This window comes from Chiloscyllium plagiosum, unplaced genomic scaffold (assembly GCF_037043375.1).
Source record: "Chiloscyllium plagiosum isolate Xiang-an unplaced genomic scaffold, Cpla_swu_hap1 HiC_scaffold_4, whole genome shotgun sequence".
NCBI classification, from domain to species: Eukaryota; Metazoa; Chordata; class Chondrichthyes; order Orectolobiformes; family Hemiscylliidae; genus Chiloscyllium; species Chiloscyllium plagiosum.
The window spans coordinates 148,183,719-148,203,708 of NW_028270142.1; the positions used below are offsets into that span (position 1 = coordinate 148,183,719).

General features: G+C 45.8%; 1 protein-coding gene across 11 annotated transcripts in view; it reads left to right on the forward strand.

Moving 5' to 3' along the window:
* LOC122548789 (anion exchange protein 2-like) overlaps positions 1 to 19,990 on the forward strand; it is a 229,234-nt gene that overhangs the window by 127,373 nt on the left and 81,871 nt on the right. For all 11 annotated transcript variants that reach the window (XM_043687558.2, XM_043687561.2, XM_087986778.1 and 8 more), the window contains 2 exons: positions 15,597 to 15,762; positions 19,201 to 19,433. In XM_043687558.2, coding sequence (XP_043543493.1) covers positions 15,597 to 15,762; positions 19,201 to 19,433 — 399 coding nt within the window. The remainder of the gene's footprint in view (positions 1 to 15,596; positions 15,763 to 19,200; positions 19,434 to 19,990) is intronic.

The following is a 19,990-nucleotide window of genomic DNA, read 5'->3' on the forward strand; positions in this document are numbered from 1 at the left end:
CGGGCTAACAAAAACAGACATTGCTGGAAAAGCTCAGCAGGTTTGGCAGCATCTGTGAAGAGAAATCAGAGTGAATGCTTTGGATCAGGAGACCCTTTCTCAGTTCTGAAACCCAAAATGTTAACTCTGATTTCTCTTCATAGATGCTGCCAGGCCTGATGAGTTTTTCCAGCAATTTCTGTTTTTGTTTCTGATTTACAGCATCTGCAGTTACTTCAGTTTTTAGATGACAGGCTACTTTAGAGAACTTGCTGAGACCAAATTGGTTGCTGCATTTCCTGCATTGTAAGAGTGTCTATGCCTCAAATTGTACTTAATGGACAGTGAACCATTTTGGAATGCCGTAAGGTTCTAAAAGTCGCTACAGAAATGCAGCTCTCCAGCATAGTCGATGACTTTGAGGCTCCATTGTACTTCAGAGCTGAGACCTTCCTGCCTTGTAGGTTACAGTCAGCATTTGGACCTTCAGGTCCACGAGAAGGTGACTACTTCCCTCCCCCTGTCTGTGTGAGGGCTCTTTGGCTCGGGAGCAGCTGATTCCTCAGTGTGCTGTAAAGGACGCCGTCTGTAAATGTTTACCGTGTGCTGCGGGTATAGCTTTTTGCATCGTGCTAATGGGTATCCCGTGGTGTGGGACACTGCACCGTGTCCTTAAATAAATGGCAATGTTATCAGTCATTGTTAACAAAGCAGCCTGTTCCAGGCACGAGGGAGCTTGTCAGGTTAAATCTATGGTGATAAAAGTGATTATCACAAAATGGCTATTATATGTGCTTTTGATGGGATTTGGCAGTGATGTTCCGACTGCCGTTAAGTCAGAGAGCGTCTGCAAGCCTTGCTAACGGATACTTAAGAGCTGGCTACTAACGCCAGTTATTTTCCAACATGAGCGAGGTAAGGACTGTTTCCATCTCCCTCCTGTTATTAAAGCATGAGATATAATTAATCAGCAGGCCAGGTCAAAGCAGTGGAAAGAGAAATGAGGACAATGTTTCACATCGATAAGTGCTCATCAGAGATGAGTGTGGTGTTGTCAGAGGGTCAGTGTTTTAGAAGTGCTGCACTGTCGGAGGGTCAGCGCTGAAGGAGCGCTGCACTGTCGGTGTCAGTGCTGAGGGAGTGCTGCACTGTCGGTGTCAGTGCTGAGGGAGTGCCACACTGTCGGAGGGTCAGTGCTGAGGGAGTGCCGCACTGTCAGAGGGTCAGTGCTGAGGGAGTGCCGCACTGTCGGAGGGTCAGTGCTGAGGGAGCGCTGCACTGTCGGTGTCAGTGCTGAGGGAGCGCCGCACTGTCGGAGGGTCAGTGCTGAGGGAGCGCTGCACTGTCGATGTCAGTGCTGAGGGAGCGCCGCACTGTCGGAGGGTTAGTGCTGTGGGAGCGCTGCACTGTCAGAGGGTCAGTGCTGAGGGAGTGCCGCACTGTCGGAGGGTCAGTGCTGAGGGAGTGCCGCACTGTCGGAGGGTCAGTGCTGAGGGAATGCCGCACTGTCGGAGGGTCAGTGCTGAGGGAGTGCCATGCTGTCAAAGGGTCAGTGCTGAGGGAGTGCCGCACTGTCGGCCAGTCAGTGCTGAGGGAGTGCCGCACTGTCGGAGGGTCAGTGCTGAGGGAGTGCCGCACTGACGGCCATTCAGTGCTGAGGGAGTGCCGCACTGTTGGCCAGTCAGTGCTGAGGGAGTGCCGCACTGTCGGCCAGTCAGTGCTGAGGGAGTGCCGCACTGTCGGAGGGTCAGTGCTGAGGGAGTGCCGCACTGTCGGAGGGTCAGTGCTGAGGGAATGCCGCACTGTCGGAGGGTCAGTGCTGAGGGAGTGCCATGCTGTCGGCCAGTCAGTGCTGAGGGAGCGCCGCACTGTCGGAGGGTCAGTGTAGAGGGAGCGCCGCAAAGTCAGAGGGTCAGTACTGAGGGAGTGCCATGCTGTCAAAGGGTCAGTGCTGAGGGAGTGCCGCACTGTCGGCCAGTCAGTGCTGAGGGAGTGCCGCACTGTCGGCCAGTCAGTGCTGAGGGAGTGCCGCACTGTCGGCCGGTCAGTGCTGAGGGAGTGCCGCACTGTCGCCCGGTCAGTACTAAGGGAGTGCTGCACTGTCGGAGGGTCGGTAGTGAGGGAGCACTGCACTGTCGGCTGGTCAGTGATGAGGGAGTGCCGCACTGTCGGCCGGTCAGTGCTGAGGGAGCGCTGTGCTGTCGGCCGGTCAGTGCTGAGGGAATGCTGCATTGTAGGAGGGCCAATACTGATGGAGCACTGCACTATCGGAGGGTCAATACTGAGGGAGTGCTGCATTGTCGGCTGGTCAGTGCTGAGGGAGTACCTCGTTGTCGGAGAGTTAGTGTTGACGTAGCAATGCACATTCAGATGGTCAGTGCTGAAGGGTGCTGTGCTTCTTGCAAAGCTGTCTTTTGAGTGAGATATTAAAATAAGTCTTCACTGAGATCTCTTCTCCCATCTGTGTGAGTTTAGTGGTAAAGGATTTCAGTATTTGTATTTGAAGAGTTTCTGATACGGTCACCCTCCAGTGGACATTTCCGGTTACATCTCCTCACTCACCTTTATTCCTGCACATGCCTCACATGCACATCATAACACACAATCTGTCATCCACCCCGGTATGTGAGAACACACAGACACTCACCAGTTCACACTATCCCTTACACCTTCCCTTATAAAACATAGAAAAGTACAGCACAGAACAGGCCCTTCGGCCCACGATGTTGTGCCAAGGATTAATTCTAATGTAAAATAAAATAACCTAACCTACGCACCCCTCAATTCACTGCTGTCCATGTGTATGTCCAGCAGTCGCTTAAATGTCCTGATGACTCTGCTTCCACCACCACAACTGGCAACGCATTCCATGTGCAAAGCACCTACCTCTGACGTCTCCTCTATACCTTCCTCCGAATATCTTAAAACTATGACCCCTTGTGCCAGTCAGTCCTGCGCTGGGGAAAGGTCTCTGGCTATGACTCTATCCATGCCTCTCATTACCTTGTATATCTCGATCAGGTCACCTCTCTTCCTCCTCCTCTCCAGAGAGAAAAGTCCGAGCTTCGTAAACCTTTCTTCATAAGACAAGCCCTCCAGTCCAGACAGCATCCTGGTAAACCTTCTTTACATCCTCTCCAAAGCCTCTGTATCTTTCCTATAGTAGGGTGACCAGAACTGGACACAATATTCCAAGTGTGGTCTCACCAGGGTTTTGTAGGGCTGTAGCAAAACCTCGCAGCTCTTAAAAGTGATCTCCCTGTTAATGAAAGCCAAAGCACCTTATGCTTTCTTAACAACCCAATCCAATTGGGTGACAACTTTGAGGGATCTATGTACTTGAACACCAAGATCCCTCTGTTCCTCCACACTGCCAAGAATCTTGTCTTTAATCCTATATTCAGCGTTCAAGTTTGACCTTCCAAAATGCATCACTTCGCATTTATCCAGGAAATAGACTATATGCATTCATCCTATCTATGCCCCTTATGATTTTATAAACTCAATAAGGTCACCTCTCCCTCTTCTACTTTCCAAGGAATAAAGTCCTACCCTGGCCAATCTCGCCGTATAACTCAGGCCTACTAGTTCTTCTAACAACCTCGTAAATCTTCTTTGCACTCCTTCCAATTTAACTATGTCCGTCCTATAACAGGGTGACCAAAACTGTACACAACGTCTACAACTACAACATATTGTCCCAACGCCTATACTCAATGTCTCGGCCGATGAAGGCCAGCATGGTGCCATTTCTCAGCCCAGCTCTGTATCCTGTCTGTCACGCTCCAGCCTGCAATTGCCCTCGATACTATCAATGACACCTCCAACCTTTTGTGTCACCTGCAAATTTACTAACCCATCCCTCAACCTCCTCATCCAAGTCATTTATAAAAACTACAAAGCGCAGAGGCCCAAGTACGGAGCCCCGCGGGACACCACTCAAGACTGACCTCCAGGCAGAATACTTTCCATCTACAACCACTCTCTGTCAGCCTACCAATTCTGAATCTAGATAGCCAAATCTCCCTCTATCCCACACCTCCTGACCGTATGACTGAGCCTGCTGTGGGGAACCTTCTCAAATGACTTGTTGAAGTCAATATACACCACATACACTGCTCGATCTTCGTCGACCTGTCTTGTCACCTCCTCAAAGAACTCAATAAGATTTGTGAGGCATGACCTGCCCCTCACAAAGCCATGCTGACTGCCTTTAATCACACTATGCTTTGCCAAATAGTCATAAATCCTATCCCTCAGAATTCTTTCCAAAACCTTGCTGACCACAGACGTAAGACTGATTGGTCTGTAATTGCCAGGGATTTCCCTATTACCCTTCTTGAAAAGAGGAGCAACATTCGCCTCCCTCCAATCCTCCGGTACGACTCCAATGGAGAGTGAGGAAGAAAGATCTTCGTCAGCGGCTTAGCAACCTCCTTTCTCGCTTCCTGGAGCAGTCTAGGATAAATCTGGTGTGGCCCTGGGGACTTGCCAATCTTGATGTTTTCCAAAATTTCTAGCACATCAACTTCATCAATCTTGTTCCGTTCAAGCGTGTTCCCAGCTCCTCAAAGTTCTCATTCACAACAAGGTCCCTTTCCTTAGTGAAAATCAAAGCAAAAAACTCATTTAGGACTTCCCCTATCTACTCAGACTCCACGCAAAAATTCCCTACGCTATCCCTGACCAGCCTTACCTTCTCCCTGATCATTCTCTTATTCCTCACTTATGAGTAAAATGCCTTTGGGTTCTCCCTAATACTTCCTGCCAAGCCTTTATCGTGGCCCCTCCTGGCTTTCCTCAGTCCATTTCTGAGCTCCTTTCTAGCAAGCCTGTAATCCTCTAAAGCTGTGCTAGACCCTTGCTTTCTCCACCTTATGTAAGGTGCCGCCTTCTTTTTGACGAGAAGCTCCTCTGTTCTCATCATCCAAGGCTACTTAATCTTACCCCTTCTTAGCTGTCTTAGAGGAACAAATTCGTGCATCACTCGTAACAACTGCTCCTTAAATAGTCTCCACATGTCTGCTGTGCCCTTTCTGTGGAACAATTGCTCCCAGTCTGTATTTACCAACTCCTATCAGATAGCGTCATAATTTCCTTTGCCCTAATTAAATATCTTGCCTCCGTAACTGCTCCTTTCCCCCTCCAAGGCTATGGTAAATGTGAGGCAGTTGTGGTCACTGTCACCAAAGTGTTCTCCCATTGCGAGATCTGACACCTGACCTGGCTCATTGCCGAGCACCAAATCCAAAATGGCCTCTCCCCTTGTCAGCCTGTCCACATACTGACTAAGGATACCCTCCTGAACACACCTGACAAAAACGGCTCCATCCAAACCATCTACACTAAGGAGGTTCCAGGCGATATTCGGAAAGTTGAAGTCATCCATAACAACAACCCTACTATATCTACATTTTTCCAAAATTTGCTGGCCTGTGTGCACACCATTGCTCACATTCTTGCTTCCTCTCACATTCACAATCATAATTACGCAGTCTTAGACACACGCTTCCCTATTTCTCATTCTCACACCTGTACCCCTGTGCATGGGCAGATTAACTGTTTCTATCTCAGCTGCACCCATATACCCAATCTCTATTGTAACTCCTACTGTCACCCTCTTACTCTCTCATTCCATCTGTAATTCTCGCTCATCGGTTCTTATGCTTACACTCCCAGTCTTGCTGTCTTATTCACTTGCTCTGTCACTCTTCCTCATTCACAGTCACTCACTCTGACTAATACTTACTTCTCCTCAGTCTCTTGCATGCACGGACACATTCTCTCACAAGTAAGAGCATGCTGTTACACACATTCACACAAACACTCAAAACTGCTCTTGATTAGGTAAGGTTAATATTGCTGACATGGGATAGCTAATGTGTACATCATGCAGGAATCATTCTGTTACTGTACATGAAAATCACAGGATGGCTGTGTCACTGGGAGGACAGAGAGGATACAGCAGAAGCTGAGAGAAGCATCGGGGCAGAGAGAGCAGAGCCATGGGGATTGAGATTGACTCTGAGGTGGTGGAGAGTGACGGTGAATTCTCTCCCACCAATAATGGAGTATCAACTGTGAGCTGAGGCATAAATACCAGGTATACATGGGGAGTCCAGACTTGCAATACGTCAAAGAATGGCAGAAGCTCAAACAATCATTGGAAGGCTGTGGTGGGTCAAACTGATGGAGGAGTGGGGTCGATTGTTGTTTGTGAGGGAGCTGGGCTGACTGAGCTCAGGTGCAGACCTGGTGTCTGGAAGGCACTTCAGCAAGACTGAGAAACAAGTTTGGGGGGAGATCAGTAACAGTCGAGTTCAGGAGGGTTTGTGAAGGATTGCTCTACCCATTCCCTCCCCCATCTTGATCCATCACCTTTTGCCACACATTACTGAGCGTTGTTCATGAATGGAAATTTTACTCCCAAATTGAGTGTGTCAAAGCCAGTGTTACTCCTCTGGTGTTATGGAAATCAGTAAACTTTGATATGAAAGCTAACTATTAAATCCTGGGAGTTAGTTTATATCAGAGCAGGTTACTGCACCTACCGAAAAGGCTGCACTCTATAACCTAGTGATTTCAAATAAACATGAGCATTGGACTATAACCTGGTGTCGTGTGACTTCTGATTTAGTAGGCCATCAGGGGGAGCTCTCTTTCCTCTATGTGTGCATGTCCCTCTCTCTCTCTCTCTCTCTCTCTCATTCTATCTCTCTCTCTCTCATTCTATCTCTCTCTCATTCTCTGTCCCTTTCTCTGTCTCTTTCTCATTCTGTCTCTCTGTCTCACACTGTCTCTGTCTCTCTCTCTCTGTCATACTCTGTCTCACTCTCTCTCATACTCTCTGTTTCTCATTCTCTCTCTCTCATATTCTCTCACTCTCTGTCTCTCTCTCTCTGTCACTGTCTCTCTCTCTCTACAGGCACCCTGCCTCTATTCCTGATGAAGGGCTTTTGCCTCCCTTTGTAACTGGATTCTGGACTTTCTGACTGGGAGAACTCAGTCAGTCTGAATTGGGAACAGCACGTCCAACACCATCACACTGAGCACTGGTACGGGCACCCCCACCCCCTCGATTTTCCTGCTCTTTGGATGCTGCCTGACCTGCTGTGCTTTTCCAGCACCACTCTAATCTAGACTCTCTCTGTCATACTCTATCTCTCTCTCTCTCTCTCATTCTCTGTCCCTCTCTCTGTCTCTTTCTCACTGTGTGTGTGTGTGTGTCTCTCTCTCTCACATACTCTGTCTCGTGGTGGGACGGGGGTGGGGGTGCCCTGTACAACCGATGTCCTGTACAGCCACAACATGGCCTCCCAACTTCTGTACTCAATACTCTGACCAATAAAAGAAAGCATACCAAATGCCTTCTTCACTATCCTATTTACCTGCAACTCCGCTTTCAAGGAGCTATGAAGCTGCACTCCAAGGTCTGTTTGTTCAGCAACACTCTCTAGGACCTTATCATTAAGTGTCTAAGTCCTGCTAAGATCCCAAAATGCAGCACCTCGCATTTATCTGAATTAAACTCCATCTGCCACTTCTCAGCCCATTGGCCCATCTGGTCCAGATCCTGTTGTAATTTGAGGTAACCCTCTTCACTGTCCACTACACCTCCAATTTTGGTGTCATCTGCAAACTTACGAACTGTACCTCTTATGCTCGCATCCAAATCATTTATGTAAATGACGAAAAGTAGAGGACCCAGCACCGATCCTTGTGGCACTGCACTGGTCACAGGTCTCCAGTCTGAAAAACTACCCTCCACCACCACCCTCTGTCTTCTACCTTTGAGCCAGTTCTGTATCCAAATGGCTAGTTCTCCCTGCATTCCATGAGATCTAACCTTGCTAACCAGTTTCCCATGGGGAGTCTTGACGAATGCCTTACTGAAGTCCATATAAATCACAGCCACCACTCTGCCCTCATCAATCTTCTTTGTTACTTCTTCAAAAAACTCAATCAAGTTTGTTCGATGTGGTTTCCTACGCACAAAACCATGTTGACGATCCCTAATCAGTCCTTGCCTTTCCAAATACATATACATCCTGTCCCTCAGGATTCCCTCCAACAACTTGCCCACCACCAACATCAGGCTCACTGGTCTATAGTTCCCTGGCTTGTCCTTACCACCCTTTCGTAAACAGTGGCACCACGTTTGCCAACCTCCAGTCTTCTGGCACCTCATCTGTGACCTTCGATGATACAAATATCTCAGCAAGAGGCCCAGCAATCACTTCTCTAGCTTCCCACAGAGTTCTAGGGTACACCTGATAAGGTCCTGGGGATTTATCTACCTTTATGCATTTCAAGACATCCAGCACTTCCTCCTCTGTAATATGAACATTTTGCAAGGTGTCACCATCTATTTCACTACTTTCTATATCTTCCAGATCATTTTCCACAGTAAATACTGACTTGTTCCCCACTACCCCGCACCTCGCCTCTGCTGGCTCTTCTAATGGGCACCTTCCTCTCTGCCATTCTACGCCTTCGCCATGTAACCTGTATGCCGAGCTGGAAGGTTTTGTTGCAAACGTTTCGTCCCCTGTCTAGGTGACATCCTCAGTGCTTGGGAGCCTCCTGTGAAGCGCTTCTGTGGTGTTTCCTCCGGCATTTATAGTGGCCTGTCCCTGCCGCTTCCGGTTGTCAGTTTCAGCTGTCCGCTGTAGTGGCCAGTATATTGGTTAGAACAAACGGTCTTACCACAAATTCAACCCAAACTCTGGGTCAGATACGTTGATGACACCTTTGTAATCATTAAAAACACGGAAATAGAGAAAATACACCGGATCATTAACTCCAAACTCACAGGAATCCAATTCACGAGGGAGGAAGAAAAGGACAACCAACTCCCATTCCTAGACGTGATGGTACAGAGAACACCGAACGGAGAATTCACCACAAAGGTACACAGGAAAGCCACACACAGACCAAGTCCTGAACTATGAAAACAACCACCCCAATACACACAAACGAAGTTGCATCAAGACACTATTCAAAAGGGCCACAACACACCAGCACACCAGAACTCCAAAAACGGATATCCTTGCAATTTCATCAACAGATGCCTAAGGGAAAAACAACGGAACGAGGACATGCCGCAACCCAAAGGACTAGCCACACTACCATACATCAAGAACATCTCTGAACTGACAGCCAGACTACTGCGACCACTAGGACTTATAACAGCACACAAACCAACAGCCACACTCAGACAACAACTCACCAGAATGAAGGACCCGATACCCAGCATGAGCAAAACCAATGTAGTATACAAAATCCCATGCAAGGACTGCACAAAACACTATATAGGACAAACAGGAAGACAGCTAACGATCCGCATCCACGAACATCAATTAGCCACGAAATGACACGACCAGCTATCCTTAGTAGCCACACACGCAGACGACAAGCAATATGAATTCGACTGGGACAACACTACCATTATAGGACAAGCCAAACAAAGAACAGCCAGGGAATTCCTAGAAGCATGGCACTCATCCACAAACTCCATCAACAAACACATCGACCTGGACCTAATATACCAACCACTACAGCGGACAGCTGAAACTGACAACCGGAAGCGGCAGGGACAGGCCACTATAAATGCCGGAGGAAACACCACAGAAGCGCTTCACAGGAGGCTCCCAAGCACTGAGGATGTCACCTAGACAGGGGACGAAACGTTTGCAACAAAAACTTCCAGCTCGGCGAACAGAACCACAACAACGAGCACCCGAGCTACAAATCTTCGCACAAATTTGGATGTAACCTGTATATTCATCCTTTCAAGCAACTGTTCATTTTCCTCTTGAGAACCTTGATTGAACCTGCCTGTACCAGAGTCAGTCGGTGCATTCGAGATCTTAATTAAATGCTGTGCAGAAATAATTTTGCTCACATTTCTTTTGCCAATGACTTTTGATATGTGCTCTCATTCTCGATTCTTTCACCAAGCATAACTTTCTTTCTATTCACTCTGTCCTTTTTTTTGATTAGGTTCCTAGAGTATGGAAACAGGCCCTTCAGGCCAACAAGTCCACACTGACCCTCCGAAGAGTACCCACCCAGACTCATTCCCTATCCTATATTTACCCCTGATTAATGCACCTTACACTATGGGCAATTTAGCCTGCACATCTTTGGATTGTGGGAGGAAACCAGACCAACCGGAGGAAACCCACACAGACATGGGGAGAATGTGCAAACTCCACACAGGCAGTTACCCGAGGCAGGACTCAAACCTGCATCCTTGTGCTGTGAGGCAGCAATGCCAACCACTGAGCCACCCTGCCGCCCCATTATCGCATGGTTTTGCAAACTTCTATCAAATTCCCTGATGGCACTTTCTGTTCTCCAGGGCTACTGGTTCTAACTTCTGTTAGTCTTCATAATTGAAGCTCCCCATTCTTGTGTTTTGTTATGGTTTGGGGACAGAGATGAATCAACCTCAGAGTCTTTGCATGAGCCGTTTTGCACAACCCACACATTCTGTTTTAGAGAGAGTGGGATGGTCCCGGAGACTGTAATTTCTCACGGCCACCCGTATGCTCCTTTTGTTTTATAAACACACAGCAGTTATTTGCAGTTAACTGCAAAACTGAATTTATGCAGTTAAGCTGATAGCATCTCGAGTCGTATTTCAATGTGAAGCTTTGTTGAAAAGACAAGAATTGATGAGGGAGATAAAGGATTTACCAACATGCAGCATTAAAAGAGTACAACAGAAACTAGTTTTGCCTGCGCTATCTCTGGCTCTTCAGTTGGTTAGCAGCGCAGCCTCCCAGCACCAGGGAACTGGAGTCGATTCCAGCTTCGGTCGACTGTCTATGTGGAGTTTGCACATTCTGCCCGTGTCTGCGTGGGTTTCCTCTGATGCTCCGGTTTCCTCCCACAGTCCAGAGATGTGCAAGTTCGGTGAATTGGCCATGCTAAATTGCCCATAGTGTTCAGGGATGTGTAGGTTAGGTGCATTAATCAGGAAATGTAGAGTAGTAGGGTAGAGGAATGGGTCTGGGTGGGATACTCTTCGGAGGCTCGGTGTAAACTTGTTGGGCCAAATGGCCTGTTTCCACACTGTAGGGATTATATGAATTCTATGAACTGGTACTTAGTACCCACTTAGTTCTGTCCCCATTCTTTTACATTTTTCGTTTTCAAATCTATCTTGACGCTATTCAATTTACCCAGCCATTTGGTGACCACTGGCCACAGGTACTTTTCACAATAATGGGTTTGTTCACAGAATGTAGCATTGCACCGACCCAAAGAATGTTCCACCAGTCTCTCTTTAGAAGTACTCTAAGTAATTATTTACACAATGTCCCTTCACCAATTTAGCATAATAATATAATTAACATACTATTAACAAATCCTTAATAACTTTTAAACCCTATGATGTCACATAAGATTTTTCAGGAGATAACGTTATCCCTTTGAACCCATTAATTCTGCTCTATCATTCACTGAGGTAGTGGCTGATCTGATAATTCTCAATTCCACTTTGCTGTCTTCTCCTTGTAACCCTCGATTTCCTTCCTGATTAAAAACCTGTCAATCTCAGTCTTGAATATATTTAATGACCCAGCCACAACAGCCCTCTGTGGCAAAGAATTCCACAAATTCACTACATTCTGAGAGAAGACGTTCCTCTTCATCTGTCTAAAATATGCAAACTCTTACTCGTGACCTTATCAAATCCCCTAAGAATCTTGTACAGTTCAATAAGGTCACCTCTGATTATTATAATTCCAATAAGTACAGACCCAACCTACTAAACCTCTCCTCTTAAGTAATGTCCCTCCATACCTGGGATCAGCCTAGTGAATCTTCTGTGGACTGCCTCTAATAAAAGTATTTTTTTTTAGATTTAGAGTCATGAAGATGTACAGCATGGAAACAGACCCTTCGGTCCAACTCGTCCATGCCAACCAGATATCTCAACACAATCTAGACCCACCTGCCAGCACCCAGCCCATATCCCTCCAAACCTTTCCTATTCATATACCCATCCAGGTGCCTTTTAAATGTTGCAATTATACCAGCCTCCACCACTTCCTCTGGCAGCTCATTCCATACAAGTACCACCCTCTATGTGAAACAGTTACCCCTTAGGCCTCTTTTATATCTTTCCCCTCTCACCCTAAACCTATGCCCTCTAGTTCTGGACTCCCCGACCCCAGGGAAAAGACCTTGTCTATTTTTCCTATCCATGCCCCTCATAATTTTGTAAATCTCTATAAGGTTACCCCTCAGCCTCTGACGCTCCAGGGAAAACAACCTCTCCCTATAGCTCAAATCCTCCAATCCTGGCAACATCCTTGTAAATTTTTTTCTGAACCCTTTCAAGTTTTACAACATCTTTCCGATAGGAAGGAGACCAGAATTGCAAACAATATTCCAACAGTGGCCTAACCAATGTGCTGTACAGCCACAACATGACCTCCCAACTTCTGTACTCAATAAGGAAAGCATACCAAATGCCTTCTTCACTATCCTATCTACCTGCGACTCCACTTTCAAGGATTTGTTTCCTTAAACAAAACAGTTCACAGTATTCAGTCGGCTAACTTGTGTCTTTTACAGTATATGGTTTTACTAAGGCCTCCTTACTTTCATTCAAAAACATAAATTGATGGAAAAGCTCAACAAGTCTGGCAGCATCTGTGGAGAGAAATCAGAGTTAATGTTTTGGGTCGAGTTCTGAGGAAGGGTCAGACCTGCTGAGCTTTTCCAGCAATTTCTATTTTTGTTTCTGATTTATAGCATTCATACTTCTTTCAGTTTTCATCCCTATTTTGATACTCGATTCTCTTTGTAATAAAGGTCAGTGTTCTGTTTGCCTTTTCTGTTACCCACTGGATGAGATGCTAGCTTTTTGTGATTTATGGATGAGGACTCCTAAATCCCTCTGTCCGGTCATTTTTGAGTCTTTCTCCATTAGGTAATAATCAGCTCCTGTATTCTTCCTGCCAAAGTGAACAATCTCACATTCCCCAGTGCCATGTTTTTGCCCACTAATTTAACCTGTCTATGTCCCTAGGTAGATACTTTGAGTCATCCTCATCAGTTATTTTCTCACCTATTATTGTCATCCACAGGCTTGAATATGGTGCATTTAGTTCCCTCATCCAAATCATTAAAAGTGACTGTCACAAAAATAAAACAGGAAAGGTGTCCTGACCATGGCGAACAAGGGAAATTCGAGATGGTATTAGATCCAAGGAAGGGCATACAAATTAGGCAAAAAGAGCAGCAGATCTAAAGATCAGGAGCAATTTAGATTTCAGCAAAAGTGGACAAAGGGATTAATTAAGAAGGAAGGAAGAGTGGGAGAGGAAGCTTGCAAACTGATTGTAAAAGCTTTCATCAATATGTGAAGAGAAAAAGATTGGTGAAAACAAATATAGGTCCCTTCCGCTAAGAGATAAGGCAAGTTATACTGGGGAGAAGGATGAGATGGCAGACAAAGTAAATAGTTATTTTTGTTCTGTCTTCAGAAAAGTGGACACAAATAATGTCCCAAACATGTTGGGGAACACAGGGTTTAGTGAGAGGAAGGAACTGAAGGCAATCAGTATTAGTAAGGAAATGGTGTTGTGGAAATTGGTGCGATTAGGGCTAATAATTCCCCGAGGCTTGATAATCTACATCCAAGAATGTTTATGGAACTGGCTGTAGAAATAGTGCATTTGTGGTCATCTTTCAAGATTCCATTGACACTGGAACAGTTCCTCTGGGTTGGAAGGTAGCTAATGTAACCTCACTGTTTAAAAAAGGAGGTGGATAGAAAATACAGAATTATAGATTGATTAGCCTGACATTGGTGTGGGGAAGATGGAGTTTATTATTAAAGATTTAATAGCAAAGCCCTTAGAAAACAGTGACAGGGTCGGCGTGGATTTTCAAAAGGGATTTCATGCTTGACAAATTTATATGAATTTTTGAAGATGTAACCAGTCCAAGCAGTGATGCCTGCGGTACACCACTAGTCACTGCTACCCACTCGGAAAAATGCCTGTTTGTTCCCTGTCTGCTGACCGGTTCTCTAATATCTTCAATTTTGCAGATGGCACAAAGGTGAGTGGGAGGGTGGACTGTGTGGAGGATGCAGAGATGATTTGGTGTGCTTAGGACAAATCAAATGAATGGGCAAGTATGTGGCAAATGAAGTATAACCTCTCAGTTATCCACATTGGTAGCAAAAACCGGAAAGCAGATTAATCTCTGAATAGCGATAGTTTGGGAAAGGAGGAAGTGCAATGAGACCTGGATGTCTTTTGTGCACCACTCACCTGAAGGTAAGCATATACAGGTGCAGCAGAAGAGGGCAAATGGTATGTTGGCCTTTATAGTGAGGGAATTCGAGTACAGGGGCAGAGATGCCTTGCTGCTATTGTCCAGGGCCTTGGTGAGATTACAACTCGAATATTGTGTGCACTTCAGTCTCCTTACTTGAGAAGGCTATTCTGGCTATGGAGGTAGTCGGACAAGAGTTTACCAGACAAATTCCTCGAATGTCACAACTAACTTATGAGGTGAGACTGGATTAACTAGGACTGTATTCACTGGAATTTCAAGGAATAACTTTGGCAGGGTTGGGGAGATCTCATAGACACTTATAAAATTCAACAGGACTGGACAGGGTAAACACAGGAAAGAGGTTTCAGATTTTTCAGGAAGTCCAGAACTAGGGGTCCCAGTGTGAGGATGCAAGGTAGGCCATTGGATTGCCTGAGGAAGTAGTGGATGCAGGTACCATTACAATGTCTAAAAGATATTTGGATGGATACGTGATAGGAAAGGTTTGGAGGGATATGGGCTAGGTGTAGGCAGGTGGCTCAGTGGTTACCACTGCTGCCTCACAGGGCCAGGGACCCAGGTTCAATTCCAGCCTCTGGTGACTGCGTTAAATTTGCACATCCTTCCCGTGTCTGCATAGTTTTCCTCCGGATGCTCCACAGTCCAAAGATATGCAGTTTAGTTGGTCATGCTAAATATACTAATAGCATCCAGGGATGTGTGTATTAGTTGGGTTAGCCATGGGAAATGTAGGGTTAAAGGGTTAGGGTAGGGGGTGAGTCTAGGTGGGGTGCTCTTCAATGTTGAGCCAAATGGCCTGTTTCCACACTGTAGAGATTCCATGATGATTCTAGGTGGGACTGGTTTAGTCTGGGATTATGTTCGGCATATATTAGTTGGACTGAAGGGTCTGTTTCCATGCTGTATGACTCTATGGCTCTATTTAAGACTGAAATGAGGAGAAATGTCTTCACCTAGAGAGTGGTGAGCCTGTGGAATTCTCTGTCACAAAATGTGGTTGAGGTAAAAAATTCCATGTTTTCAAGAGATATAGATTTTAGGACTAAAGGACTCAAAGGAGATACACTGAGTAGGATGAACAATCATGATCACAGTGAAGTAGGGCTGAATGGTCTATTCCTCCTATTTTCTGTGGTTCTATATTAGGCGGCTTCCTCCTTATGGAGCTAAATCCTGACACTGTGTAAACTGGTTGGCCATCCAGACAGGCCAAGCTTTGGGTAGATCCAAGGCAAAGAAACTGTTGTGACTAGAAGCGGGATTCTTAACCGCTGTTTCTGTTTGTTTTCCAGACCGACCAAGATGTGCAGCCTCCATCATTGTCCAAGATTGAAGATGAGGATGAGGGTGACCTGAACAAGACTTGGGGAGTTGAGAGATTTGATGATTTGCTACATGATGCTCCCAGTCGGAATGTGCAGGAAGTGCGGCGCACATTTGATGAGACAGATTTTGAGTGTGAGTTCTGTGTGTGTGAGATTTTTAAACTGCTACATTGTCTAATGTTGAGGGTCAAGATTCTGCAATGACCAGCTGGAGGCTCATGCAGCCTGGAACTGAGACCGTGAGGTCAAAGATATCCTGCTTTGGACAGAGCTACCCTGTGACAACCGCGCCTCAAAGTGAAACTCAACTGTAACTTCCAAAAGTAATTTAGAGAGATTGAGTTTGTTCGGATGGAAATGTAAAATTCAAGATATTGATGATGATCAAGTAAATGGCCAAAACTGTGACAAATATGTTTCTATGTAGGCAGGTGTAAGGACATCCACTTTGTACCTAAAAAAACATGGAGCAGGGTACCTTCGAAATGGTGAAGAGCTTGAAACTGTGAAGGCCCAAAGAAACTTAGGGGGTCCAAGTGCACAAATCGTTTAAATGCCAGGAATAGATACAGAAACTAATGCACAAATTAAATGATCCTGGAGAACTAGAATGCAAGGGCTGGGAGGGAGTGGCGGGAGGAAGCAGGGGCTGCTGGTGGTTGTACAATGTCTTGGGCAGACCACACCTGGAGCCACTGTGAGCAGTCCTCAGCTCCATATCTTGGAAGGTGATATTGAATTTGGAGGGAGCAGAGTGTAGACTCACCAGAGTGACACCAAGACGCAAACAGTTAAATTATGTGAAGATGTTACACAAACTGCTGACTGTATTCCCCGAAAGCTAGTAAGGTTAGGGGGTGATTTGATCAAAGTTTTCAATATGAGGAACAAATGCAGTAATCTCAAAACTGTTTTCACTTGTTGGAGTGAGAATGGTTGTGGGGTGTGGTTTTGGACTTGGACAAATTGTCCAAAAGCTAGTATTGGATTTTTCAGCAGTGAAATTAGTAACCAGTTCTCAGCATGCAGCAATACAAATGGCAACTTGAACTCAATCATTTGTTCATTTTAAATATGAGAGCAATAGATTTTTTGTTAACCAGTGCTTTTATGGATATAGGACGAAGGTGGCTAAATGGAACTTGGTCTCAGATCAGTTATGATCTGGTTGTGTGATGGAACAGGCTTGTGGGGCTGAAAGGCTCCTTCTGTCTCTCTGATGATCTTAAATGAGAAATGTGGCAGTTGTGGTGGAAATGCGGGTTTTCAGGTGGTCAGGGAGCAGTGGTTCTGGTGCTGACCTCACATCCTACGTCTGGAGAATTCCATCACACATTGTGAGGGCAGGAGGTTCTCAGCTGAGTTTTAGTAACGAACCAGCAGATTGCATGGCCTTGTTTAGCTTTCCAGGCTTGTTGAATTCAGACTGTCAATTTAGCCCAGTGGAATTTAAAGTGGGTATTAATCTATTGCGTTCACCAACTATGTTATGATATCACCAGAAGTCTTGCCTCGTACAAGCCCTTGGATTTGATAGGTCACCTCAACTTCTAAAAGTGAAAAGACTCTTCCTCAATTCCCCCTCCCCATGCTTTGGAAAACATCTTTCTGTTTGTGTGGAGCTTCTGCAATTATAGAGTCATAGAGATGTACAGCATGGAAACAGACCCTTCGGTCCAACCCGTCCATGCTGACCAGATATCCCAACCCAATCTAGTCCCATCTGCCAGCACCCGGCCCATATCTCTCTAAACCCTTCCTATTCATATACCCATCCAAATGCCTCTTAAATGTTGCAATTGTACCAGCCTCCACCACTTCCTCTGGTAGCTCATTCCATACAAGTACCACCCTCTGTGTGAAAAAGTTGCCCCGTAGGTCTCTTTTATATCTTTCCCCTCTCACCCTAAACCTATGCCCTCTAGTTCTGGACTCCCTGACCCCAGGGAAAAGACTTTGCCTATTTACCCTATCCATGTCCCTCATAATTTTGTATACCTCTATAATGTCACCCCTCAGCCTCCGACACTCCAGGGAAAACAGCCCCAGCCTGTTCTGCCTCTCCATATAGTTCAAATCCTCCAACCCTGGCAACATCCTTGTAAATCTTTGCTGAGCCCTTTCAAGTTTCACAACATCTTTCTGATAGGAAGAATTGCATGCAATATTCCAACAGTGGCCTAACCAATGTCCTGTACAGCCGCAACATGACCTCCCAACTCCTGTACTCAATACTCTGACCAATAAGGGAAAGCATACCGAATGCCTTCTTCACTATCCTATCTATCTGTGACTCCACTTTCATGGAGCTAAGAACCTGCACTCTTTGTTCAGCAACACTCCCTAGGACCTTACTATTAAGTGTATAAGTCCTGCTTGTTGAATCTGGGGACAGTCTGCAAACATATTTGACCACAGCTTCCAAGTATGTGTGCTGCATAGGGCCAGACGATCCCTACCTCATCCAGACTGGATTTGGCTCTTCGTGTGGGGGCGTTTTCTCCTGTCAATCTGTTCTTAGGTACAGGTCGCTGCTCCTAGGTTTTTTTTATTCATTCACGGGATGAGGGTATTGCTGGCTAGGCCAGCATTTATTGTCCAGAGGGCAGTTAAGACTCCATATCACATTGCCGTGGGTCTGGGATTGCATATAGGCCAGACCAGGTAGGGACGACAGTTTCCTTAAAGGACATTAGTGAACAAGATGGGTTTTTCCTGACAATCAGCAATGGATTTGTGGTCATCATTCGTCTCTTAATTCTAATTTATTTTTAATATTAAATTCAAATTGCACTGTCTGTTGTGGTGAGATTTGAACTCAGGTCCCTAGAACATTAGCTGGGTCTCAGAGTCCAGCAATAATACCATTAGGCCATTGCCTCTCCTGGTATCCTCTGGTCTCCCACCCAACAGAACTTCATTGATTTGTGATGCTGGGAAGCGTGTTGGGCTATTCTGCCAAGGGGATATTTGTTGCAGTGTCTGTATGGAGACTGTAACCTGTGGAATTCTCTCCCTAACCCTCTCTGCTATCCCCACTATCTGTTTAAGATACTGTTTTCAGCCTTCCTCCTTGACCCAGTCTTTGATCTCCCGTCCTTCGGTCTCTGTATATGACTATCTCCCCTTTGAAACCATTTAAGTGCAAGCTGTTGAGCTCATAATATAGTCTGCTGCTCCTGCACAGTATTGAGGGAATGCTGCAGTCAGGTGTTCCAGCTTCTGACTGAAATGTTACATTGAGGTATCAGCAGCTCTGTCAGGGGGATGCAAAACATCCCATGATGTGATGTTGATTAAGAACATATTGTTCATGTTCTTACTGATACTGTGACCAATAGTTAATCTTCAGTCTCCAGCTCTGAAGCCGGTTATTGGTTACTATCACATTAGTATCAGTGGGAGCTTGCAACGTTTGACTTGGTGGCCACATTTCTTACATCAACACTGACCACGCTTCTGAAAATACAGAATTGGCTGCGGGGAGGAGGAACGGTGCTCCTGAGGTTCTGAAAGGCAAGTCTTCCTTTATACAAGTGTTTAACATTATTTCTCTCTCTCTTTCCAAAAGACCATCGTCATTCCTCCCTTCACACTCACCACCCACTTTCCACGCACCTTCCGTCGGAAGGAAGGAGGAAGAAAGGGGCGCACCAGAAGAAAGTCAAAAAGACCGCCTCTTCTCCGACTGGCGCTCCTACCATAGAGGAAGGGGATGAAGAGGAGGAGCAGACAGATGGTGCACAGGTGAAGCTGGCTCCTCCAGAGGAATCCATCAAGTTAGACGATGTGCGTGATGTTCAGGTGAGAACCAGAAGGCAAATAGGGGCAAACAGGGAAATCAGTTCTGAGGCTCCCAAGTCATGGGGTCTCGACTTGACTGAAGCAGGGATGCAGATGGTAGACAGTAAACTGGTTAATATGAAGACGCCATGATTGTTCTCCTTGAAGCAGCAAGACCAAATGGTGACTAAATCGAAAACCAAGATCATGAAGGGTTTAGATAGAGTAAATAACAAGAAACTGTTTCTAGTAACACAGGGGTCAGTAATCACAATTTTTGTTTTTGTATTTCATTTATTCACAGAACGTAAGTTTCACTGTCTAGGCAGGTATTGATTTCCCATTCCTAATTAGTCTAAGGGCATTACGAGTCAACCACATTGCAGTGGGATTTGAACCCAAGTCCCAAGAAGGTTGGCCAATGGTTCTGGATTACTAGCCCAGTGACACTGCCACTAAACCATCACGTACCCGTTGGGATAACTGGCGAAAGAGGCAGGAAGGAGATCAGAATAATGTTTGCACTCCTAGTTCTAAAAAGCTGATGGAAGCATATTCAATATTAACTTAATCTATAA